Source organism: Tachypleus tridentatus, chromosome 13, assembly GCF_004210375.1.
Source record: "Tachypleus tridentatus isolate NWPU-2018 chromosome 13, ASM421037v1, whole genome shotgun sequence".
NCBI lineage: Eukaryota > Metazoa > Arthropoda > Merostomata > Xiphosura > Limulidae > Tachypleus > Tachypleus tridentatus.
The window spans coordinates 30,115,842-30,143,609 of record NC_134837.1 but is presented as its reverse complement, the minus strand read 5'-3'; the positions used below and the strand labels follow the sequence as shown (position 1 = coordinate 30,143,609).

Below are 27,768 nucleotides of genomic sequence, written 5' to 3'. Positions count from 1 at the left end.
GAAAAAATTATTATTCATGTAATGAAATTTGAAAAATAACTTTAAATGCTCTCTTGTAGTTCCACCAGTCAGGTGTTGAAATGTGAGTGAGTGTTGAGCTATTCTCTTATCAAATTGCAGACCTGAGAAGTGTCACATATTGAGCTTGAGACTCACACATTTACACGCTGTGACATATAAATCTCACGCATTTGACATGAAGTATATCGAAAATATTTTCGTTAAGTTAAAGCTCTAGTCGATTTCATTCAATCTCCACTGTTCTACTACATTCTCTTAGTTCCTTAAACCTAAAGTCATGTTCACTGGTCAGTTATCAATAATTAACCAATCATAGTCTACCTTTTATACGTTGCTATTTCAGTGTGTATGATTCAGAGAGTGAAGAAGAAAATTTAATCTGTGATGACGAGAAAACCCACTTGTAGAGAAATATATATGTGTAAAAACGGCTATTATGAATAGAGAAAACTCTATGTAGAGAAGCGAACAACGTTTCGACCTTCTTCGGTGAACCTGATGATGATCGAAGAAAATCGAAACGTTGTTTGCTCCTCTACATAGAGTTTTCTCTATCCACACCAGCCGTTTTTACATATATAAGCAGAAATTTTGTCGCCAGCTACTAAAAAATGAAAATAATGAGGAGATGCAAAGTACAAGACCAAAATGAGTTGCTCATAATTATACAGAATTTTTAAAGAATTCTATAAGAAAACACTCTTTGAAAATATTGTATAAAGTCTTGAAATTGCTCAGAATGCACAATTTTGCTCTATTTTTAAAACTTGTTCGTTTGTTCCGGGTTCCCTTACTCACACACAGATGAATACATTGCGCCTATCTGGCAACGTAGAATTTTGCTCTTTCCAGTATCAATTATTTAAGAGCTGTGCAATTGCGTCACTATCCTTGCGTCACTGGTATTAATTGCATATTACATTTTTTTAATATATACGAGTTCCATCTTTTTCTTGATTATGTTGTTTTTGTAAATTGTGAGTAATGGTTATTCTACTATTTTGAATTTTATTCTTTTAATATTTTCAACTTAACATAAATAAAAGATTTCCATTTTTTATCAAACTTTAGATTTTTTAAAGTGCGATATGACAATTTATTAATTTATAGACAATAACGAAGAAATTTTGTAAATTGGAAATATACCATTTTTGCGCATTTAAAAATGGTAAGACTGCCCTCTGGTAGTAACCACTTCTTATTTTTTTAATTGTGATTTGGACAATTTGTTTTATAATTTATACTCAAATTAGACTGGTAATTTATGGTTATATTTTAGCTGCACTTTAGTTTCTTAAATATTGGTTGTTACAAAAATATGGGTAACTTAATTTTTTCTTTTGGAAACTGAAAGAAGTAATATTAGGAGTTAGTAAAAGTTAAAACTAAAAGTTTGAGTAAAATACTATTTTCGAAGATTGACAATTGAGAAATGACGTGTGTTTCGACTTTGAATTTGACACTAAACTTAATTTAACCAAACATTTTCCGAGGTTTTCAATTTTTTTTTTAAATTATCTAGTGAAATGTTTGTTAAAATAAAAATTAATACCTTCTCTTAAATGATTAATTTGAGTCATAAGCTTAGGCCTACTTATGAAGGTGATAACATACTGGTAATAAAGTGATATTATTTATTTTAAACTCGAACTTAAACAGTTAAACTAAGATGGCTAACTAATTTTCTGGACTTCAGCTAAGACTAACATATTTAAATTAAAAACAAATGACAGGCTCGTTTTAACCCCATGTTATATTAAATTAATTGGCTTTTCTGTTATATTTAGTCTGTTTCCGAAATCTCGTCAAAATTTATACTTAAAAAGTGTCTTAGTAGTGTGATTGAATTATTTAAGTTAAATTTGCATTTTAAATTGTTAGTGTTACTTTAATACAGTTGAAATTAGAAGAAGAGCCCTTTTGTTTCGTTAAGATACTATCTCAGTATAATGCTCAGATAATTTAAGAATGACGAAAGATAATCTGACAGTTGTCTAATTTTTCATTTGAACAGAACTAACTTGTATTTTTTTTGTTTAAACAGTAGTAAATTTCTAATTAGTAACTGACTGTTAACGTGTATTGAAGTGTTAACTGTACCAGAGCTTATGCTTTCCCAATTTTTCTGTATGGTGGAAAATTATGTACACAAGATCATTATGGTTATTCCTATTCAAATTATGGAAATTCACATGCATTGCCATATATCTGTTATAAGTAAAACTTATCTGCCATTTATTTGCCCAACTTAATAAATTAACTAAATCTATTGTAAATCAGCAATATCCCTTGTTTGACTGAACTCCATTTGTAACAACTTTTTGTTTTTTCCATCCAACCACTCTTCTATCCGATTTGCTAACTTATCCCCCACACGTATAATTTTTTTTTCCAAGTCCTTTTATTTGGCGCCTTGTTAAATGCTTTCTAAAAATCAATATACATTATATCTACATTCAAAAGATTTCCAAGTCAACATTTTCTCTTACTGAAACTATATTCACTATTCAATAAAAGTTTAAACTCTGTTAAATAGCTTTGCAAAGCATTTTTTAACAGAACTTACAAACCTTTTCCCACAACTGATGTAAGACTAATGAATCTATAATTATTGGCACAGTTTTTACATCTACCTTGAAAAGAGGTGTTACATTAGTTAACTGTCAGTCTTGTACCTTCCTGTCAGTACCTGTCTTGTACCTGTCAGTCTTGTATAATAATAATGTTTGGAGATTGGCAAAAATAGTAGTAAGTGGCTTATATATCCCATCTTCAATTTCTTTCAAAACCCTTGAGGAAATATTATGTAGCCCAGGAGCTTTATTGTTTTTTTTTTAAATACCATATTTTTCTTAACCAGTTGAGAGTTAATGCAGTCATCTTGTTTGATCATGTTTCCATTTGTCAACTGATCAAGATTTGGATTTCTTAAATTTTCATATGTAAACAAAAAACATTTAATAACCCAGCCATTTCATAATCATCATATACCAGCCTTCCTTTATCATTGTTCAAACATCCCTATTTTAATATTTTATTTACCCTTCATGCATTTAAATAAATTCTTACTGCTAATTTTAACGTTGTTAGCCAACCTTTTCTCATACATTCTTTTTGATGTCCTGGTTTCCTGTTTTTCCAACTTCTAAATTTCCTTTCATAATAATCAGTTTAAATTTCTTAAATTTATTATGTTTTTCTTTAGTTTTATTTCTTACACTCTTTGTGACCAAACATGCAGCTACCCTTTCTTTGTATAAGGTTTATATTTACCGTGAATATTTAAACATTTATCATTAAGAGTTTCCACATCAGTTCAGTGTCTCCAAATACATATTTAAGGTTTTTTATTTTAAAAAATTTATATGGTGGATTGATTGTTTTAATGAACTTAATAGATTTAATTGTACTTTTGACTTTTTTTATGTGATACTAATCAATAGAAATTGATGCTTATGGTTAAATTGCCTGACTAATTATGAAACAAGGTGTTTTGGGGTGAACCCTTGTAGACCTGTATGGTTTGAAGGGCTATTGACTGTTGACACTTGTGTGTAATGTGTTAGAATGTTGATAAAGTTCATTCCTTGTTTAATCATATTAATAGGCACATGTCAGTGGCTTTGAAAGCCATGTGGGATTTGTGTCATTTATACAGAGTTCAGGATGAGGAAATAAGTTTAAACCATAAAAGCTTATATCTAGTCTGGTTATTAGGAATAACTTTTATCAGATTAGAAGTGCAAACTTACAGTATTGTTTGTCAAAGTAATGCCTTGGGAGTTTGAATTCCTTTGTTGTTTGCTAAATCATTATATATATGTCTGCAGGCTATGGTAAGGTTTTTTTATTGGATGACATAAGTCAGCCTAATGGCCCACTGTCAGTTATTTTTTTATGTTCATAGTTGAGTATCACTAGAATGGATTATGATAGTAAGAAATATGCCTTAATTGAGACTTAAACTAGGGCTCTTTGCTTCACGGTAATGTTCTGATAGTAAATTTCTGTGAGCTGTGCTACCTGAATTCAGTACCTAAGCAGATGGTGCTCATTCTGTCTGTTACAACACGCTGTGTCAAGCCAATTGATAACTCATTTATATGTACACAGATGATTTAATTCACCATTTACTTTACATGGATATCACCACGTTATCTATTAATATACACAATTGAGATATTATAGAATCTTTCCTAACAGACTTAATAGGCATACCTTAAGCATCTGGCAATGCTTGTAGACTTAGGGTTTATTGAGTATCAAAATTCAAGCCCCAGATAACCCCCATCTCAACTGTTACAGTTTCTTTTGTATTGTTAGTTTTCTTACAGAATTGATATACTAGTCTCATTGTCAATGTAAAAGGATTTGTTATACTGCAGTGTAGATACATATCAGGGGTTCCATGTTTATGATGTTGTGAATGAAAATTAAAATAATTTATTAATTAGTTAAATTTTATGAAATGATGTAGCCACTGTAGTAAAATTATCGTAAACTTGTGACTAGAACAAAATTTTAACCCAGTAATTAATATAGCTATTTTAATACACTTCTTTCTAGGTGTATACAAAATCATAAAACAATAACTTTTTAGAATGAATTAATTTATCACTTGGATATCCTTTCTAGTAATGAATTTTTGGATGTAATCTCAATAATATTAAAGTTTTATCAACTTAAGTGATTTAGTTTAGTCCTAAGATCATATGCTAAGCTAACAACAGAAAATAACTTCAATAAATTTATGTTGTATACCACCCATTTTAATCACTACTGTTAATAAAGCATACAAAACACCAACATCTTTGATAAACATTAACTTAATTTTAAACTATAATCCTAACAGTTAATTATTTTTGTACCTCATGGAATAACCATTCCCTTTAATTAAATGTAACTGAAACATACTGTGTTCCAGAATATTTGTCAAATCTCCTACCATTTTTTTTTAATAATGTGGGATTAAGTCACCATGTTGATTTATAATGTACTTTACATGTGAGAAGAATAAATATTGTCAAAGAAAATATGTAAATAATAACTTAGTGTAATGTGTTCTTTAAAAAATGCTAAACATTTCAACAATAAATGTTGTGAAACATGAGGTATGAGTTTTAAAATAAGTTGAAGATATTAAATTTGGCATAGATCTATAACATTACAGTAATGATGAACATGTATGTTTAAATTTCTTAAATACGGTATTCATTGGACATCTTATTTTTGAGGTTATGTAGGACTCTATTGTAATAAAATCACACATCTTTGTATTTTGTCATGCCATTCCTATCCATTTAAGGAAGGTATAGTGCTGTAAGTACATAATTATCAATGTAAACTTGTAATAATTAGGTAGAGTACTATAAGACTTGCAGAATTTACAATTTTAATCACATTTATGTATGTATGTGCCTCTTCTATAATTTACAGTGGGGAAATAGCAGGTGCATTAAACAAGAAGTTAGCTTCCAAACTATAAAATAAAATGTTTATTATAAATAGTTATATACATACACACTAAGGAAATATGTAATCTGCATCAATTAATAGAATGTATAGTGCTGAGATTCAAGTAATTTTATAAGTTTGACCTCCATTTTGTCTTTAATTATATTCTTTAAAACCAAAATTAATATCAAGAGATTCTCAGAAGCAGAAAAAAAAAACTGAAACTGTCATTAAACCTCCATTAGTTTACAATTTCACTACACATTTTTCATCAGGGTCATAATCTTAATTTAATTGCCAGTAACATTAAAGAAAAAAGACAGGATTCTTGGTATGCTGAATAAAGTAACCCTCTATATTTTTCAAATTCTTCAGTCCCAAGAGAAAGCAAACTACCTGATAAATTTATTTAAGTATCTTTTGAAGTACATGTTTTAATTTTAAATTTTCTTCGTTTTTATAAAGTTAAATTTTTTGGTTTTGTACTTTGGTCATTTATCATGGATACAACTTCTGTCACCATGTTTTGTGTGTTTTGTTCAAGATACTTATATTGTAATTACACACAGAATTTGTTACTAACCTGCATGTATTCATCTGCTTTTGACATTTGTTTATTTTTTTCTGATGTCACCTTCTTAAAGTATCAAAATTATCCCATTAGCCATATGTAACAATCTGCTTTGAGAATGTTTTTTTTATCCTAACCATACGTAACACAATGATACACCACAGTATCAAATCAAGGGGAAAAAATTATGAACATAAAAAGCTTATTAAAAGTCCAACCAAAATCATACATTCTGTATACTTAAAGTAACCAATGGTTCAGTACTAACTGATACATTCTTTTCAAATCTAGTTCTCCAAGTGAAAACACACCTAAACTACATTAAAGACAAATTACAGATATCAAATACAAATATTTAAATATACAGACCCCTAATGCATTACTTTTTTCTTTTGTGTCTTATCTGTGGCAAAACATAAACAGACTTTTAAATTTTAAAAGATGAATATATTCCAGTAGGTGACTAGAAGATGTTATACTGTGCTGCACGTCAGTGGCTAGAGGATGTTATGCTGTGCTGTACATTGGCAACTAGAGGATGTTATACTGTGCTGTATGTTGGCAACTTGAGGATGTTATGCTGTGCTGTACATTGGCAACTAGAGGATGTTATACTGTGCCATACATTGGCAACTAGAGGTTGTTATGATGTGGCATTTGGGTGCTAGAAGATGTACTGTGCTGTATGTTGGCAACTTGAGGATGTTATGCTGTGCTGTACATTGGCAACTAGAGGATGTTATGATGTGCTGTACATTGGCGACTAGAGGATGTTATACTGTGCTGTACATTGGTGGCTAGAAGATGTTATACTGTATTGCACGTCAGTAGCTAGAAGATGTTATGCTGTGCTGTACGTTTGCAACTAGAGGTTGTTATGATGTGGCATTTGGGTGCTAGAAGATGTACTGTGCTGTATTTTGGTGGCTAGAAAATGTACTGTGCTGTATGTTGGCAACTTGAGGATGTTATGCTGTGCTGTACATTGGCAACTAGAGGAGGTTGTACTGTGCTTTATGTTGCTGGTTAGAGGACATTATACTGTGCTGTTCGTTGGTGGCTAGAGGATGTTATACTGTGCTGCGTGTTGGTGGGTAAATGTTTCCAACTGGTTGTAGGGTGTTTAAGGACTTATTTAACCATTAAATTGAGGATTACCTGTTTAGGATTTGAGTTCCAAAATATATGTATTTAATAAAGAAGTGACCTCGAAGCATGAATACCCAACAGTCATTTGTTCAAGCCTCAATCAGGATAGAATGTATAATATTGTGATTTATCTGAATAGTTTTTTATGCAGTTCAGTTTGTAAAAACATAATCATGTCCAATTAAAATTTTGGTGTTAATGGCAGTGTTTACATGTAACCTTAAATTTTAATCAGCAGCCTGTGTACTTGATAGCAAATTAGTTTGCTTATTTAAAGTTGGGTTGTTAATATTTCATTGTATTTTCTAATACTTAAACAGTGTTTACTTTTTCAATTCTTATTTTCCATCAGTGTGGATTCCTGTACATGGTGACGGGACCTCCCAGAGAAGGTTCTGTTTTTTTAGTTTACCTCTTCTGGGATCTAAACATTCACCTATGTTTGCTGTGTGTGGCAACTTGTGAAGGGGAGGAGAGGATCCTGGTGGTTGACGGGTCCAATTCTAACACACCACCTTGGCCTTGAATTCCTGTAGACAGGCAGCCTTGGGGTGGTGCCCCTAGGGTCAGTCAGCTGATCCACTTGGGCTAGGATCAACCAAGTACCAGTATTGGATGTTCTCAGTGGGTGTTGTGGACGTTGTATCTGATGTTGGTGTTTGGGTATAGTACTCATGAAACCCTGGTGTTGCTACAGTGTCCTTGTTTGGTAACATGGTGGGTGGGGTCAGTGGGCACTGAAATGTAGTTTCTTTATTATAGATATCTTTCTTTCTGACAAAATAAATAAAAATGAAGTTGGAAAAAAAAATTATTGAAAAAATAAATGACTATGCATGGACAACTTTGTTGTACAGTCAATATTACAGCCAAATTCCGCTTTTTGATTTCTGTTTATCCATTTGTTAACCGAGAAATATTTAGGGCAGATATCTCCATTTTTCTTATTCAAAAGGGATTAGAGGGACTTACTGGCTCTCCAAACTCAGTAAAGACGTTGCACTCTGGAGACATTTTGGTGGAATCATCTTCACCACAACATACCAAACTCCTTTTGAATTCAAAGGCCACTGGGGATATACCCATTGAGATTTCTCCCCATGCAACTTTGAATTTGTCATGAGGAGTTATAGTTTAGAGGGATTTAAAGAACATTCATAAGTCGGAGGTCCTTGCTGGTTTCTCCAGCCAAGGTGTCACTTCATTTGGAATTATGGACCCTACCAATGTTCTGATATTAATGTTTACATTACCACATCCTCCTGCCACAGTCAAAACAGGTTATCTGAACTACAAGGTACAGCCTTACATTCCTAACTCTCTTAGATGTTTCTAGTGTCAGGGGTTTGGTCATTCAAAACATCATGTCATGGTTCTTTGATATGTGCCTCATTGTGATGGTAAAGACCACAACACTTACGAGTGCAACCTGGAACCACACTGTGTTAACTGTAGTGGCCCACACCCCTCTTACTCTGTTTCTTGCCCAAAATAGGTAGAAGAGAAAGAGGTGCAATACTTGAAGACTTAACAATATCACCCACCTAGTAGCTAAGGAATTATTGTCCCCAACTCCATCTTGGACATATACTGCTGCACTCCATTCCACAGCCACAGTGTAAGTGCAGACAGATCTTCCTGTATCTTCAAAAGAGTTGCTTGCGAAACATCTGAATCTTGTGCCCTCCATAATTAAAAAAGTTGATGCATATATGTCTACTTCCATGTCCGTACCACTCCCTTTAGGTTCAAGTGTTTCCTTGGGTCCATCCTCTTCTACAGCCCCAAGAATTAAATTGACTATTCGTTCGTGTCCTGGAAACCTTGTCCACAGAAAGATACCTGCCTATTTGACCCAGGGCAGGTTCCATGGAAGTTGATAGATTTTCATTCAGTAAATAAAAAAATGTGTTCTCAAACAGAAGGGCTCCCTGCCACATTCTCTTTCATATAAGTAAAGGTGGCCACTCTAATCCAGTGGAACTGTTGAGGTGTTTGATCAAATATAGATGGGATTAAGGATATGATTGATTCTTGCCATCCTGTGTGTGTCTCTTTACAAGAAACATTTCTGAAACTTACTGATACAGTCACCCTTCAGCAATTTTCTTTTTAGAGAAACAACAGATTATGTGATGGATGAGTGCATGGTGGAGTGGCATTGCTGGTTGGTCATCATGTGCCCATCCTGTCTTTGTCCCTTGATACACCTTTGGAGGCTGTAGCCATTTGTGTCTCCTTGGGTCATACCATCACTATTTGCTCTCTCTACCTGACTCTTGAAGAGATCTTTAATTAGTCAGACATTGATGCCCTCATTGAGCAGTTGCCATCCCCCTTTTTACTACTGGGAGATTTTAATTGACATAATACCCTCTGGGGTGGTGTTAGTATTGATGGGAAGGGTCATACTATAGAGCACATGCTCTTGGACCACAACCTATCACTCTTTAATGCTGGTTTTTATACTTATTTTCATGTACCTATTCATTCTTTTACTGCTGTAGTTCTTTCTATCTTATCACCTTCAAATATTACTTACTTTTTTTGAAGGGTCAACAGTAATCCACAAGGCAATGATCATTTTCCTATCATTTTGAGAGAGATTCGTTGTGATCAATGTCATCTGACCCATGTGCCAAGATGGAAGTTGGACCAGTCCAACTTGCCTTCTTTCCTACTCTCTCAGAACTTGGTCCTGCTATCGTGTGTAAGGCATTGATAGGTGATTCTGTGGCAGCAGTAACTGACTGTATTGTCCAGGCAGCTGCTCAATATATTGCTAAAACCTTGACATTTTTCTCACAGTATCTTTGTCCTTGATGGAATTCTGTCTGCTACATGACAAGAAAAGCTTGAAAATGGGCTTGGGATACCTTTCAAAGGCATCTCACATTTTTAAACTGCATTTCATTTCAGTGGGCCCGTGCACATGCTCAGTGGGTCAGACGTCAAAGCCAGAAGGAATCTTGGATTAAATATACCTCTAGCATCTCTTCTATCACCAGTTCCAAAGTCATATGGAACAAAATTCAAAAGGTTAGTGGCCAGTATACTTCCCCTTTTGATTTATTCTCTTGTGGTCAAGAAGCTGCTGATGCCCAGAGCATTTCCAATATTCTCAGCAAAAGCTTTTCTCATGCATCTAGCACTTCTTCTTCATTCCCCATCTTCTTATCCATCAAAACGTGAGCAGAATGATTGCCTCTTTCCTTTTGGGCTGATCGTATCTAGGACTATAATTGCCCCCTTACACTGGTGGAACTTAAATTTGCTCTTCACTCGTCTGGCAGTACATCAGTCAGATCCGATGATATTCATTATGAGATGTTGCACCATCTCTCTTTTGCCTCTCTTGCTATTTACTGTTTGTTCTAAACTGGATCTGGCAGGAGAATGTTTTTCTCAATGCTTGGCACCCTGCTATTATACTCCCTTTTCCTAAACCTGGAAAGGATCCCAAGATTCCTTTGAACTATTATCCAGTTGCTTTGATGAGCTGGTTTTGTAAGATCTTAGAGAGGATGATTAAGGCTCCTCTTGTTTGGTTCCTTGAATCAAACAACCTCCTCTCACCCACTCAGTGTGGGTTATGAAAACAGTGCTCCACCATATACTACCTAATTCAACTTGAAACATCAATCAGGGAGATTTTCTCAAGTGACAATATTTTGTTTCTGTATTTTTTTACCTTGAGAAAGCTTATGATAGAATATGAATGTAAGGGATCTTGCAAGACATTTTTTAATGAACTGGCATTTTCTGTGGGTTTGACACTTTCCCGTCCTTTCCCACAGGGACTTGGAGTCCCTCAGGTCTGTGTCTTGTGTTTCACACTTTTAATTATAAAGAAAATGCTATCAGTGGACAACTACCCCCTACAGTTGCAAACAATCTTTTTTTCGACTAATTTCACATCTCATGTCAGTCATCAAGCATGAGGTATATTGAGTGCTAGCTATAGACTATCATCAATCATTTACTGAAGTGGACCATAGCAAATAGTTTTAACCTACCTCTCCAAAACTGTTTACATGCATTTTTGCTATTAACAGAGTATTCACTCTGATTTTGAACTCCTTATTGGTGAAGTGCTTCCTATGGTCTCTGAGGCAAATTTCTGGGACTTTTCTTTGACTTTAAGCTGACTATGCATTCTGTAACATTTTCAAGAGGCTGATTTATGTTTCTCATTATTATTTGAAATTCAAGAGAAAACAAGTCCAAATACCTTAAACCTTTTCTGATAAATGGCTTAAACCAAAAATAATACTAGTACAGTAATGCACTTACTTCAGTACATTGATTTCCTTCCTATAATAAGAAGACCAGAATTATTTCAGATGAGCCTCAGAATTGGTTTTCTTTTTTTGTAAGATTATCTTACAAACACCTATCACAATAATTTAGGGCTTTATCAGCAGTAATGATTTTCTTATCCACATGTTTTTTAACAACACCAATGTAGTAAAACATTTTAACTTTTTCAGTAGAATGTGCATAACTCTACACTTTTTAATATTAAAAATCATTTCTTATATGTTAATACATTTACTGTGAAGCCTAACCTAATGCCCAGATTATTTATTACAAAAGGAAACACTTCATGCACTTTTTCAATGCAGTGGTATTGTTTATTTGTTTTAGTTTCCTACCTTTCTGTTTGTATAGTTATTATTCTAAATGTTGATCTGTATCATTCCTCCTACCATTGTTTTTTTTGGCATACTTTCCCATTTATCCATCCAAATTATTCTTTTACAACTGTATTTACTGATCAAATATTAATTATGCTGTACTCTCCAGTTGTATTTGCTGTGTAGTGAAGTGTTTTGTAATTTTATGATTCTTTTATGTGTTTTCATTCCTTTTGCAAGTTTGTGTTATTTACCATGAACTTTTTACAGTGGTTTATTATAATATTTATATAAGTATGCATTGGAGTTAAACGTACATATTAATCAACCAACTGTAGCTGTTGTATATTCTCCATTTTGTTCTTATTATTGGAATGTTTTTGCTAATTCTTTTATGTTATGCAGATATTGTACAGAACTCCCCAACCAATATGATAATAATGTATTTTACATGCCTGGCTTATAAATGTTGTTTGTAGGTTACCTATGAAAGGGCCAGTGCCTCCTAGTGTGTATTTTTTTTAACTGAATAATGTTACTGGGAAAAAAAAAATTGATCTTATTATTCAAAAGAAATATTTCCATTGCAAGTTGCTTGGGTAGGCATACAGAATGGGTCAATTTTTTTTTTTACTTAATAAAAATTTATTTTTGGTTTTACTGCTTTCATTCATGTATTATAAATCCAGAATACAATTTATACTTTAAATTTCTCTTTTTGATTTAAGCATCTTTGTCAAAATGTTGTTTATATTCATAACTTATTTTGACAACTGCATATGAAAAAATTGAATTGTGAAAAGATTGATTACTGTAGGTTTACATGTGTATTAAAAGTACCTAAATACATCTAATAAATTTTTATGGTAATACAATGGAATTTATATATCTATAGGTTTGATCATTTGAGGATATTACATCATGCCTAAAAAGACAGGTACCAATACCAAGGCTGTGGAAGCTAGAGCAAGAAAGGAAGAAGCAAAGAGGGCAGAAAAGGAGAAAAAAGAAAAGGCAGCAGAAGATGCACTTTGGGAAGATAATGATAAATATGTTGTCAGAAAACAAAAACGAAAGGTTAGGATGTTATAAATGACTACATTTTAGTCTGAAGTTTATCTTAAATTTTATATAAGGACCTCTGAACTATTTCATATTAAAAACTAATGTTAAAGAGTTTCAAGAAATTTAAATTTACATGTATAAATAATTCATTCAATAAATTTATGTTAATGTTATAATGTTAGATATTTGATGGAATCTCACTATGACACAATAGTTGGGTTACAAAAAATGAGAATCACATTACAGATGTAGCTTTCCCTTATCTACCTACCTATTATCCTGTCCACCTTTATTACTTCTGACTTTTTATTGATGTCCACTGCATACTAGGCTTTAAAACCTTTACTTATTGCTCTGAAAAATCCAATTTTTTAGTTAGGTAATTTAATAGGTGAAAAATAACTTGTACGACATTTATTCCTAAACCAGCAAAACATCACTGAAGGCAATCAGATGCAACACATAAAATAACATTTAATTGTACACAAGTTTGAAAAAGTTGAAAAATAGTCTGATATAAAATAAAAGTGTTCATTTGTATTGGTATTTGTAGACCCATACCTTTATATTTACTAAGAACCAATAGCAACCCTCTTCTGAAAAAACTGTAATGCCTGTTATGTCAGCTTAGAGCCTTGTGACATTAGTCAGTTTAAGAGTGTGTTAGTTTTATGAAATGATTAAAACATTTGTTAAAAATAATAGACTATGTATTTTTAACTTGTGATTTTTGTCTTTAATTAGTTTTGGTAGAAAAAAATGGGAATGTAAAAGTTCTCTGAAAGCAACAAAGTGTAGTAATTGCATAAACTAGTGGACAAAAATGGGAGGTAAGCTGCTGTAATCACATTGTAACCAAGTTAACAGTATGGCAGGGTTCCACTGCATCTGATCAATAATCTTGCTTATAAATCAAGAAAGTGGTTATTCACCTGAAAACCAAACTTTGGAACATCCTTTCTCAGTGTTTGCCATACTGTGCGCCATGAGATATTTCAAATTTTTGAGGGAAGCACAGCAATATCGACATCTGTCAGACACCACGGGAACTACTTGCTCGAGGTAGTTCACATTAGATTGCGCTACATTTCTTTTGATGACATTTTCGAATGTGTGAGATATGTTCTTGTTTACTTGTACTTTTGGCTACGTTACTTCTTAAACTTTCTTGTTTCTTAGATTTTGTATATAAATACCTGTAGACTCCATCAGTAACTGAAATAACTGAAGGCTGTTGTGATCAAGTGTTCATGAGGTCTAATGAAGTTCAGTGAATTATTTTGTTGATTTTAGTCCTTGTGCATAAAAATGGAAAGATTTTTTAACATTATTAAGAAGTGGGTGAGTGAAGAAAAGGATGGTGATCCATAGACCAGTGGCAAAGCTGTAAAGAAATGGAAATATCGGAAATATGGTGATAGTTATCCAGATTTTGGTTTTTACTTTGGTAGATATCAATAAAGAAGAGTGTCCAGAGTGTGTATTATGTCTAAAAGTTTTAGTTCCAGAGTGCTTGTTTCCAAGTAAACTAAAACACCACTTAGAGACCAATCATCCTAACATGGCTAGTGAATCTCATGATTATTTTACCAGAAAGTTAAAAGAATTGAAAGAACAAAAAGGTACATTTTTGAAATGAGTATCAATACCAAGCAGTGCTTTGCTAGTATTCTGCAAGGTAGCATATAGAGTTGCAAAAGGTAAAAAGCCTCACACCTGATTTTACTGGCTGCAATGGATATAGTAAACATTATGGTTGGTGAATTTGTAGGAATATTGCTTTCAAAGGTACCTTTATCCCACAGTACTATCAGTCGTAGAATCCAACACATGGCTGAAGACCTCAATGATCAGCTAATTGAAAAAAATGAAAGGGAAGGAATTCAGGTTACTGCTAGTTGAGATGGTGGATAGTAACAAGGATGCTCATTTGATTTGCTACACATGGTCCATGGATGGTGCAAAACCTTCTCTTTTGTAAAAGTGTCACTGTAGGTACAAAGGCTCAAGATCTATTTGAGATTCTTGACACTTTTATGTGTGAAAACAACTTAGACTGGTCTGAGTGCATTGGCATCTGTACCGATGGTGGTCTCTCTATGTCCAGCTGTTATGGAGGATTGCAGCACTCATACGAAGCTAAGCTTTTGATGCATCGTGGAGACTGCATAATTCATAGGGAAGCCCTTGTGTCAAAGCATCTGAGTCCTCCACTGAACCTAGTCCTGGAAAGTGTGATGAAAGTGGTGAACTTCACAAAAACTTGGCAACAGAAAGTGACTTTTTAAAAAAAAACAAACCATGTGAGGATATGGGATCTGAACACACATCTTTGTTGTACTACTGTAGCTCACAGTGGCTCTCCTATGGGAAAGTACTGTCCCATGTGTTTGAATTACAACAGAAAGTCTACTCTTATCTCGAAGAAGAAGAAGACAAATGTACTAAAAACCTTTTGGATACTGATTTTTTTTGTCAAAATTAGCATACATGTGCAATCCAAAAACTGAATGTATTGAATCTCTCTCTCTCTCTGCAGGGAAACAACATGCACATTCGGAAACTTGCAGAGAAGGTTTCAGCCTTCAAAAAATACTTACTAGTATGGAGAAGAAAAATGAATGAAGATAGTGGCAAAGACTGTTTCCCCGTGTTGCAGCATTTTGTTACATCCAAAGAAGTTGATTGGACCCACGAACTGAAATCTGTTTTTGAGGAGCACCTAACACAGCTCAGTGACTGGTTTGAAAATTACTTTCGAGAACATATGCAGAAGTTTGCATGGATCCAAGACCCATTCAGGGCTAAGGCCCCATTTGAATTTACCTCTGAAGAAGAAGAAAATTTTATTGAACTGTCTTATGACAAGACTAAAAACAAAATTTGGCAGCATGGAACTAAGTGAGTTTTGGATATTAGTAAAAGATGAATATCCACTGTTAAGTGCTAAATCTCAACGAATCCTAATTCTATTTGTGACTCTATATCTCTGCAAAGCTGAGTTTTTGGAGGTTGCTGTGATAAAAAGCATATGTTTGGTTCATGCTAATTTTAGCACCTTATTGTCATGTTGTTTGTTTGTTCTGAATTTTGCTCAAAGTTACGCGAGGGCTATCTGCGTTAACCTTCCTAATTTAGCAGTGTAAGACTAGAGGGAAGGCAGCTAGTCATCACCACCCATCGCCAACTCTTGGGCTACTCTTTTACCAACGAATAGTGGAGATTGATCGTCACATTATAACGCCCCCACGGCTGAAAGAGCAAGCATGTTTCGGGAGACGGGAATTCAAACCCGCGACCCTCAAATTACGAGTCGAGTGCTTGTTTGTCTTAAACACAAAATAGGGATATATTCACGTGTTCTTCTATCGGGATCGTAACCAAGATATCAGTGTTATAAGCCCTCCAACACATACCACTAAATAGTGTTTTAAACTGTTTTGGCCTACTTTGAAAATCAATATGTAACAGGAAATGAGGGTGGTGGTGTCCAATCTGATTCAAAGGTTTGAGAAGCTGTGCAGTAACCAACAGACATACACATCCTATTAGTAATTGTGGTTATTTAAAAATGAAATAATGATATTTTTACTTTCAATTTACATGTATTATTCTTTCAAACAGCTACTAAGTTGTTTGGACCTAACAACTTAATAAACAGAACTGTTAGTTTTCTCCTTTTTCCTAGGGTTCTCGTGAACTGAAAAAGTTTGGGATATGCTTCCCTGTACTAATTACTGATTAACCTTATAATATTACCAAGCAATTTGATAGTGATACTGATGATATGTAATTATTATCATGGATAAACGTTGACTGAGAAATGACATGTATCCTTTAGTATAGTATTTACTTGCCAGAATTTTATCCTTTGTCATGCTGTTATTAGGCAGTTAATGTGCATATTATTTCAGGAAGAAAAAGAAAGAAAAAAACAAGAACAGTTTGAAAGAAAAACTGCAAACAAAGTAGCTCTTCAAGAAGAAATGGAAAATCTCAAGTCAGAAAACAAATACCAACCCTCAAAAGTTACTCAAGCTGATATTTCTAAGATTTTGGAGCAAGAAGCAGGTAACAGTCAGACTTTTGTGGCAGAATATACAATTAACCATCATGAATGGTGAGCATCTTGTAGGTGTTGGGTACACACCCTTCAGAATAATGTTTTTAACTCTCTTTCAACAATTTTTCTCAAACATATTTCACAATTAATAATGTGTTATTTTGTAATAATTATGTAGTGAATTTACCAAGAAAACATTTTTTTAAAAGTTCATCTTATGATGTTGCAGAGCTTTAAGGAGTCTATCCTGTAAACAATGCACTTGCTAATTAATTTTCTACTTTTCTGCCCATTGCTGAGCATATATTCTTATTAACTAAGAAACTGTCATCTTGTAGAATACAGTATACTAACTGTTGTTTCTCTCATGACTTCTGTATTTGATGTTTCATTATTATTGGTCTCTGTTTGCACCGCACCCTGTGAGGTTATAAAATGATGGTAACGCCTTCTAATGAATCGAGCGTTTGAAAATAAGTGTAGTAGTATTGTATGTTGGAAATTATAAACTATTTAGGCAGTGTAAAATGAATAAAATGGCATGACAAATAATTTGTGGTTTAATGAAAAATTGATGAGATGTAGCTCCATAAGAATAGAAGAATGAAGTTTAGTGATGGACAGAGGTCATTTTCTTTTCTTTTTTTCTGAGTGATGTTTTCACTCTTTATTTCACTCAAGGAAAAGAGGATAAAGCTGGATACCCTTATATCTAGATGTTTTTCTCAGATACTGGGTGGAAAGTAGGTCCATCCTACACAGGAGCCTTCTCTTAATCATGATTCAGAGATAACATTTCAATATCCTGTTGTGTGAGTATAGTCCTGTTTAAGCATTATCTTATTCTCCATGATCATGGAAGATCACCCTTCACTACTTGTAATTTCTTGAGCAGATCATCATATCCTTGGTTGAACTTTGTTACACATTCTCCTTGTAATTCCAAGAGTAAAATGTTTTATCTTACCTTCCAGGTTGAGAAATTGGGATTTTAGTTTAAAATACCAGTCCAAATGATCTCTGTTTCTTCAGGTTGAGTATGGTGTAAGTTGGCTCTGTAATTCCAAGTGTGGTTAGTTGCATTTTGTGCTACTTCAGGTTAGAGTTGAGGGTTTGTACATACAGACATTGCTTGCTTTCTCTTATTAATTGTGGTGCCTTGACATCAAGTAACTTTCCAGTTGGGTACCCTTCATGTCGTATTCCTGTAATACAGTTATATCAGATTGCTGTCCCAGTGAGCTAGCCACTATGTCTTGGATCTAGATTTGCATCCATAGCCTTATAATTCAAATTAGAGATGAAACCTTCTCCTCTTTACATGAGACAAGGTGGTATGATACATACCAGAATTTTAACTTTTGTCTTGTACATCAGTATACAAGGTAGCACCCATTCATGTGTGTTTTGTATATAACTGCTGTTCAAGGTCCAGTCATATCTTCACGTGTGAGAAGAGGTAAGTGTTTTTCAAAAGTTTATATTTTTCTATACCAAAAATGTGTTTGTGATAATACTTACCTCTTGTCACACTATCCTGCCATTCCTCCCCACAGTAGCTGATGTTTGAGTCTAACCTTGCTAGTCTAGGAAAGGTGAATGAGAACAAAGGAAAGCTTATATGCAGAATGCATATAGAAGGCACACTGACATAGCTGGAGAGTCACAAGATTAACAACTCCAGGAGTGATATAGTGGGGTATAAAGACTGGAGTAAGTAAGATATAATTCTTACCAAAGGCTTAGGTGGGCAAAGAAGAGAACCTTTCCTCGGGATAAAGCTAAAATGGGAGGGGAGGTAACTATTATTAGAAATGCATTTTCAGTAAAGGCAAATGTAAATATCTATTAAACAAATTACATTTATTATATAAAAATTTATTTCAACAAAGAACATTGTTAGCAAAAATATTATTACCAAACATAACCTGATACAGTTTGAAAAGTCAGGTTTTTGGCCACCAGTAGATCTCTGTCAGTGTATGTGGTATTTTTACGACTTCTAGCCAAAAGCAGTGAATACTTCATTTAGAAAATAAAATTTCAAAAGAAGTGCTTCAATGAAAATTACATGGAAAATAACTGGGTGTATAAATGGAACTTTATGACCAACGGTGAAAAATATTATTCTAACAGGGCTGTAATGAAAAGTAGATTTTGATCTATGAAAGTTCAGAACATATAAATGAAGAAAGATTTGAACTTTCAGTGGTATTAATTTTCGTGATTTACTGATAAGGTCACTATAATTACTGTTTCATTTTTTCATTTAAAACTTAATATACAGGTGGTCCATATATATAAAGTAAAACATACACGTGTAGTTTAAACACACATTACATAGAACCGTAATCATTTTTATATTTTACATAGAAATAAAAAATGTATTTTGTTTACATATACATATTTGATACCCATATGGTTACTTACAGTAAGCATGCATTACAACAGCAGGCTATTGTAGCCAGTCTTTTAAAGATAAAATTGTTGATCAGTTTAACATACTTAATAAACAGAACAGTAAATAAACACAGTTTGATCATAAAATAAATATGGGATGCTATTGTTAGTCTTTTACATTATTGATGGATTAAATGCATGGTCAGGATAATGGGTATAACTACTCTGTTGCTTTATTTTCAACATTAAAACATCAGTAGGTATTTCATGTTCCATATTAATTCTACCTTAACACTTCTCTTCACCTCATGTACACTAGGAATTCAGTATAATTTATTAAAGTAATTCAACAGCTAAACTTGTACTCCATGTGCTCTACCATAGTTAACTCCAGGAAGAGCTGCTGCATATAACAATTAGTTGGTGTGTATGTGTGTGTTTTATATTGAACATTGAATATGCAGGTTGAGGAAACATTTGTGATTGGTGTCAGTTTACAAACAAAACTTCTTGTTGCTTTCTTTCATTTTTAATTTTGAATAGAAAGTTGAACTGCTTGTTGCATCTGGAATCTGCATTTTTCTACTAATTTTCAGGATGTGAGGAATCAAAATCCTTTGTTCCCATTTAAAATCTCACACAAAACACTTTAGTTGGCTACACATGTTGCACAGTATGGTTTCTCAGCTCTATAAAGCCATTTTCTTTGCTTTGTAAGGTATATATATATCCTGTGAGATGACAGTATTACCACCGGGACAGCATCACTGACACGGTGCATGAGAGAATATAGACTACTTAATGGTTTTATCTCCATTTCAGACCAATTAAGATCTGGTGTTAATAAGAATTTCTTGTTATCTGGTTGTGATTATGCCTTCATGAAAACTTTTACTGTTTTGTGTAAGAGGAACTCAGTTCAGCCAACCCCATTAACTCTTGTTATCACCATGAACTAACACTACTGAGAGATGAGTTATTTTGGTAGTAAATTATTTTCAAATACTTATTGTTGTAGTGTAGATTATGGGATGTAATTTCAGTACGTGTATACCTAGCATATAGTTAGTTTTAAATTTAATTTAATATTGTATACGTAGGTTGCTATCAAGCATACCAAAGCTTAAGATTGTAATCCCACCAGCAGCAGAGCTGTTCTAAAATAAATCTCTGGAACATTAATGGTCTTTACAAATAAAATAATAAGAATGTATAGTTTAGGTGAAACTATTCAGAAATAGTTGTATCCTTGAAAGTTAAAATAGGAGGAATTAAAAATTGTGTAATTTGATAACTTGTTGGCATTAATATATTAATAAAAGGGAAAAAATACATTTTAAATATTTTTTCACATGTTGTGACTAGATGTTTTACAGTTGTTTGGTATGTTTAATTTTTTTTCTTTTAGAAAAACACAATGCAAAGAAAAATATAACACACATTGAATTGCCATTAGAAGAAAATATAAACAGACTTTCTACCGAAGGAGAAGAAGCAAGATCGGTAGAAGAAGCTATTGCTGTCTTAAGGTGAGACTTGATTATTATAATTATTTTACAGTTATGTGAATGTTTTTTTTCATTGTCTATCAGCTGTGATGTGTTTTTGTTTTTTATTTTTTACTTTTGTAATTTATGTTTTGAACTGCAACTTTTAGGCTTATATACATGGAATATTGATTTGTTGTAAAGTCCATATCTATCTTTTGATAAGGATTAGCTATTTCTGTAAAAGAAGGAAGATGTTAAAATATTTTAATTGTACTTCATTAATTCATGTATGTTTATAAAATTTCTTGTTTTTCTACAAATACCTCCTTGAGGTATATAGTCTTGGAGCTAGGAGGACAAAACTCTACCTAGTAGACTTGTATTGTCATTCTTTATATGGCATAGCCTGCCAACCAGTGGGAAGTAAGAGTAGGTTTTCAGGGTTGCTGAACCAAAATACGTCAGCAGGTTTTTCATTCGTGGCCCCAATTGGGATTCTGGGAGCAACATGTATAAACCTGTTGTTTTATTTCCATTCACAAGTTAGCAGGACCAAAAATGGAACACTTGTTTGGGTATCACTTGAAGGTGTCCTAACAAAGTTTGTTTTTAGATTGTTATGTAATTATAAATATTGGAGGAGCTTCATTGGTATATTTAGACCTCTATGAACCATGAAAGGACCCTTTAAATCCTGTGGTAAAATGTTATTTTATGATAGTTACATTTTAATTTGATTATTTATTGAAAAACGTGGAAAAGGTAAGAAATTTTGTTAGTTAAATTTTGTACCCCAAATGTGGGAAATTGTGTATCACCTCTCAGCTCTTCATCTTAGAATGTGTGCACAGCTCTGCTAACTTGTATATTTTAATATAATGTTATTCAGCCACTCTATGCTCTTTTTTATTTAGTGATAATTACATAATTCATTATGTTTGATAGCTCAGATCAAATACTATTTTATAATTACAAATACAGCATTCTGTCTATTCTTAATGTGCAATATCCTTGTTTTGATATTTTATACAATGTTATAGTGTAAAGTATATTATAACTATAATGTAAAGTTATGAGTTAAAAATGAAAGTATTGTGTGTTCATGTGTACAGGTGTGAAAAACCTGAAATTATGTGTCTGCCATGAAATATAAGATAATACTGCATACTGTTTATTCAAGAACCTGTTACTTGAAAATAGTGTTACATGTATTGGTCACTAACATATATTTATTTTCTGCACATATTTAACATTCTTTCACTGGGTTCAGGGTTCAAAGGCAATGACATCGTGTTTGTTGACTTGCATTTCAAAATTTTATTGAACTACTATGTTATAAATTTATGTCAATAAGTTTGGAATCAGATTGTAGATTATAATTCAACCTTTAGTATAATGTATGAGTTAATTTCTTAATTTAAAAGTAAATATTAAATATGTTACAAAGCTTAATAAATTATAATAGAATTCTATGCTATCAGTGTAGTTATTTATGATTTTTTTTATTATTCAACTGTATATATATAAAATCTTTAAAAAAATTGTTTGTTATCCTCCACGTGTGAAATTTTAAAAGACCTAGCAATCTATGTCCAGCAACAACTGAATACGAAGGTCATAGTGAGAAGATGTAATTGTTTACTTTACTTGATGGTTTGACCCGGCATGGCCAATCCTGTTAAGGCGTGCGACTTGTAATCTGAGGGTCGCGGGTTCGCATCCCCATCGCGCCAAACATGCTCGCCCTTTCAGCCGTGGGGGCATTATAATGTAATGGTCAATCCCACTATTTTTTTTTTTAAAGAGTATGCCAAGAGTTGGCAGTGGATGGTGATGACTAGCTGCCTTCCCTCTAGTCTTACACTGCTAAATTAGGGACAGCTAGCACAGATAGCCCTCGAGTAGCTTTGTGCGAAATTCAAAAACAAACAAGCAAACATACTTGATGATTTATTGTTCTATATTTTCAGAAAAATAAGTTTAATTTTTAAATAGTAATAACCTATATACATATATATATGTATATGTATATATATTATTCATAATAATTGAAATGTTTACTCTATTACAAAATACTAAAACACAGTGAAGACAAGAAATATTAAAGGTCAGCTTTATATTACTGGATACATGACCTAAGAGCACTGGCATCATGTCAATGCAATCTATGTAATGTTACAATCTATATTTGGTAGTCGTGACTGAAAGGTCAGTGTAATAATAAATATATGCTCATATCTAGTATTAGGAGACTTAATATACTTAGACTAGACATTTGTATTTTTGTGTTTATAATATGTAGTCATTCTATAATGGAAAGAAAACATAATTTATCTGTTTTGTTCCTAATTGTTTATGATGGTTATGTGGTTGGTTGAGTAATGGACCCTACTAGTTAAAGCATAGAAAATAACACAAAATATGAAGTTTTACTGAAAACAAACTTTTGAAATATTTAAGAAGTTTTAAATATTATGCAAATAATATTTGAGGACAAAGAACAGATTTTTTAATCACAACATGAAGTCACTTTGAACTCAGACTAGTGAGAAACAGACTGTTTTTGTAAAAAAAATCTTTAGTAAAATATTTCATTAAAAAACATGAATTTTTTATTCTATACAAAATACCTGTAATATTTACTAAAAGTCTGCCAAATTTTGTGAAGATGTGCATGCATGATCAAAAGTTATAGTGCAAATACTCAGTATGCAAACATGTAGATAAACTTGTATATTATGCCAAGCCAGTTGCAAAAGGGTTAATCAGACTTCATAGGCAAAATAATAAGCCAACATGATTCTTTCATTTAGCTGCTAAACAATCAAAAAGTAACTGTTTTAAGATCATGGAGGTAAATACCTTTTTAACAGACTAATTGTAATGGAAAGATAAACAGTGGTTGGTAATACTATATAGAAACATCATGAAATAACACAATTGTATTTAAGAAATAATATCTTTACTATGAAAGCTAAGTAAAGCTGTTTGTTTTCAAACCAGACCCAAAACTCGAATGTTTTCGTATAGCTGATTCTTCTTCAGAAGAAGAATAAAGGGTGTTTGTTCCAGCCTGTAATCACTCACATAATGTGAAAGATATGCACTGATGTTGGTTATAAGCCTAATAGTAGTTTAACATTTTTTATAGTGTACATTGTTTAAAATCACACAGGTATTATTTTATTTTAAAAAATTTAAAAATTAATCTCCAAACTTGGGTAAAACTGTGCATCCTCCTCACTCTTTCCATCTGAAAACCTGTATACAAGAAATCCAGTATCATTACTGTTTTTGAAAGATGATGTTTTGGTTATCAAATAGAAAATTACTATAGGAAACGCTTGAATCATATGATGGCTATAAATGGTGAGGAAGCTTTAAAAATTCTGTATTTAAATGAAGAATTGGTGAGACCTTGTACTTTTTGAACAGGATTGTTGTATTTCTTCTAAGCTCCCCTCTAAATAGCTGTTTTCAGTTTTTACAATGTTAATTTGACACCCCATTAATAGTTCAGTGTTTCAAATGTGATGCACATGAATGTGTCAACTAGTATATTTTAGAGTATAATAACTGACTTTGTATGCATGTTAAAAACAGCTCAAACTGCAAAAATATTAAATTTTCATGAAATTTCACATTTTGTGGATTCAAGAAAACAATAGTATGAATAATCTAACCATTAGAATATTATATTAAGTTTTGGAATGTTTCAGATATCCACTTTACATATGTTTAATAGAACAATATTCATATAACCATACTTTATTTGTAAATTTCAAATTGTGGGTAGTTTCAAAGGCTTAAACTTATAACCTATTATTTTCATTAACATGGCAAGTTTTGGAATTTTTATTATGTATACTATATAACATGTAAGAAAATTATATCAATTATATTTATGGATATATTTTTTTAAAATGATTTTGAGAGAGACTAAAATGCAGACTTAGCTTTGCAAAGAAAAATAGGCTTATGCGTTTTTCATTTACTTGGCTCATTTATACATTTTTAAAATTTTGTTTAGGTCATATAGGTTTAAAGATGTTGATATAGCATGTTTATTTGTTTCTTAGAAAGATTTTCTATTAAGAAAATGAAATTTGAAAAGCTTTCCATGTTCTTTCAACACATAATATTTGGTAAACAGTGTATTTGCAATTTGTTGTTCCAAGACAAGCATAAATGAAACAAGCTTTACATAATTTACCCTTCATTGGCCATTTGAAATACTGATAAATACATTAATTGATGCAACGGAAAATTTTACACATACTTAGGGCTTGAATTGGGTTGTAGTTCACTTAGCATTCAGTAAACTGTATTCTCTGATAATTGAGCTGATTCAAAACCGAGATGAAAAATATAAAGTATATGAATAAATTTGTTATGACCATTTTTTGCCTGTATAAAATTTCAGTACACTGTAATCTAATTACAATTGCTTTCATTTGACTTTACAGTAGAACTCCTGGATATTTATTGTGTGAATGTAATTCACTCGTTAGACAGGAGAAATACTAGTATTAAAAATGGTTTAGTATTGGTCCGAATTTTGTATTTGTAAACCTAATTCTTCTGATTTGTAAAATACTACCTTTATAAACAAGACATATTCCTTAAGAACCATGGCATTTGAAATTATTTCACGCAAGATTGTAATAAATTTGTCTAAAAGTCCCCCCCTTTTTTTTTTTGTTAACTATATTTTTTGTGCACCAGTAATTCACAGTGTGGGGTGTGCCTCTACTTGATTCAGTTTTATTACTTATCAGGATCTCTACCAGCCTTCTCTCAAATTGAAATATTTTTTGGTAGGATTAGAGCAAATTGATCTTTCATACGCTAGGCATGGTTAAATACATGACCTCCTGAGTCCAGAACTGTAATTAGACCTCAAATTGGTCAAGAAATGACAAAGCTATGAGCTAAAAGTTTATACTTGAAAAAAATAAGAGCCATTTTATGAGTTGCTATACCACAGCTAAAAAAACTGTTTAAATTATTTCATATGTAAATGTATTAATATTTTATGGTTCATATGCTTTTTTTAACTTTTAATTTAACTTTAACATTTGAGTTGTTTTTATTCTGTCCATTTTTTTTTCTTCTGAACTTTGTTAATGGTAGGTCAACTAATAATTAGTCTTGTTAACTCTGTACATTTTATGCACAAAGATTTTGTTAACCAAACAATATTGAATTTATTCTTATGGTGCACACATGAAAAGAGTTGTATTATCAAAATAATAGCTTGTATATCAATAACACGTCTCACAGTCATTATTAAACTACCAGTTATATGCCTAATGAAGAACAAGGAACATTTTAAAACTAACTCCTTTTTACTGGACTTTAATAGTAAATGCTAGTAGCACATGGCCAAGTTGATGAATAATAAATTTTTTAAATTATAGTATATTAGAAAGGAGAATCTTGGATCTGACTGAGACATATTTGCATTTACACAGAATTATTATAACAAATTAAAAGACCATCTTGAACAAAAAGGATGTACTGAGAATGATAGTTTCTTACCAACCAACAAAACAAATTTTTGTTATAAAGAGTGTAATTATTTGATAAAGCACAAATGGCTTTAACAGAAGCACTGAAGAAAATGCACTGTAAAGGACTAAATAACAGAATTTACTTTGTAGACATTAAGGTATAATGTCCCTAGTAACTTGGTAGTAAATTTGAAAGCTTGTAAAAATATGTCAGGTGTGATTTCTGTGGTTGGTGAAGCAAATGTGGCACACCATACAGCTTTCTGTATTTATAAACATTAACGTATAAAGGCTCTAGTAAGTCAGTGGTAAATTTGAGAGCTTATAAAAACAATGTTTTGGGTTTGATTTTTATTGGTGAAGCACATGTTGCACACCATACAGCTTTCTGTTCAACTTAAAATTTGTATTGTAATGATGACTCTGAGAGGTTTGGGATATAAACAGAATATCAGTTTTTTATATATAAAATTTTAAAAAGAATATCCTGTTATTCATATGAAAGAAACTTAAAATTCTTCATTTCTGTTATAATGATAATAAAAGACTCGGTTTTGCAGGTCTTGTTGTTTTTAGGTTACCATAATTTTTTTTCCATCACTGTTAAAATTTGAATTGTTACACAGTTGTTTTAACATTGGATCACTAAGCTTGTTATGTAACAATGAGTTGAGGATGTCCTCATGTCAAAACACAGCTTTTGTATCATGCTGACATGATAAGTAATTAGTTGTTAATATATATATATAAATTGTATGACTCCTGATTTGACAGCTACTTCATTGTAATGAAATGTTAAGTTGTAGAAATAGTTAAAGATCCCACTACTTGAAATGCTAAGTATATTACTTCACTTTCATCACTTTTTATAGCTTTGTGTTTACTTAAAGTTATTTTAATAAATGCAGTGTGAAAGAAGCCGAGATAGACAGACATCCTGAACGTAGAATGAAAGCAGCATGGGAAGCTTTTGAAGAGGCTAATCTTCCAAAAGTCAAAGCAGAGAACCCAAACTTGAGATTATCCCAGCTAAAGCAACTTCTCAAGAAACAATGGATGAAATCTCCTGAAAACCCATTAAACCAGAGGCATCAGACATACAACATGAAAAAATAAAACAATGAAGTGTGGTTTTGCAGGTCTTGTTGTTTTTTGTTTTTTTTAGGTTACCATAATTTTTTTTTGTATTATAATATTTTGCATACTGCACATCTTTGATTTCAAGGAAAACTGTTCTAACAGTTTCAGTTGCCTAGAAAGAAAAAGAAAACGAATTCCAGTCATAGATAATAGATGTGTTACAATGAAATTTTTCTGAGTTTTTTTTTTTTTAATTAAGTCAGTGTATGTATTCTTTACCCAGAGAACAATAAATAAAATAATTTTGAGTTGGCTGAATTATGTA

General features: G+C 32.3%; 1 protein-coding gene across 3 annotated transcripts; it reads left to right on the top strand.

The window, feature by feature from the left end:
* The first annotated feature begins 1,197 nt into the window (after positions 1-1,197).
* Positions 1,198-27,768, top strand: LOC143237020 (coiled-coil domain-containing protein 124-like). Of its 3 annotated transcripts, none has more exons than XM_076475814.1 (5): positions 1,198-1,278; positions 12,728-12,909; positions 16,812-16,968; positions 20,769-20,889; positions 27,272-27,768. In XM_076475814.1, the coding sequence occupies exons 2-5, from the start codon at positions 12,754-12,756 to the stop codon at positions 27,477-27,479; spliced, it is 642 nt and encodes a 213-aa protein (XP_076331929.1). In that variant the 5' UTR covers positions 1,198-1,278; positions 12,728-12,753; the 3' UTR covers positions 27,480-27,768. The 3 variants fall into 3 exon arrangements, with proteins under 3 accessions (XP_076331929.1, XP_076331928.1, XP_076331930.1); XM_076475813.1 differs by having other exon boundaries at positions 1,204-1,343; XM_076475815.1 differs by lacking the exon at positions 1,198-1,278 and adding an exon at positions 1,602-1,623.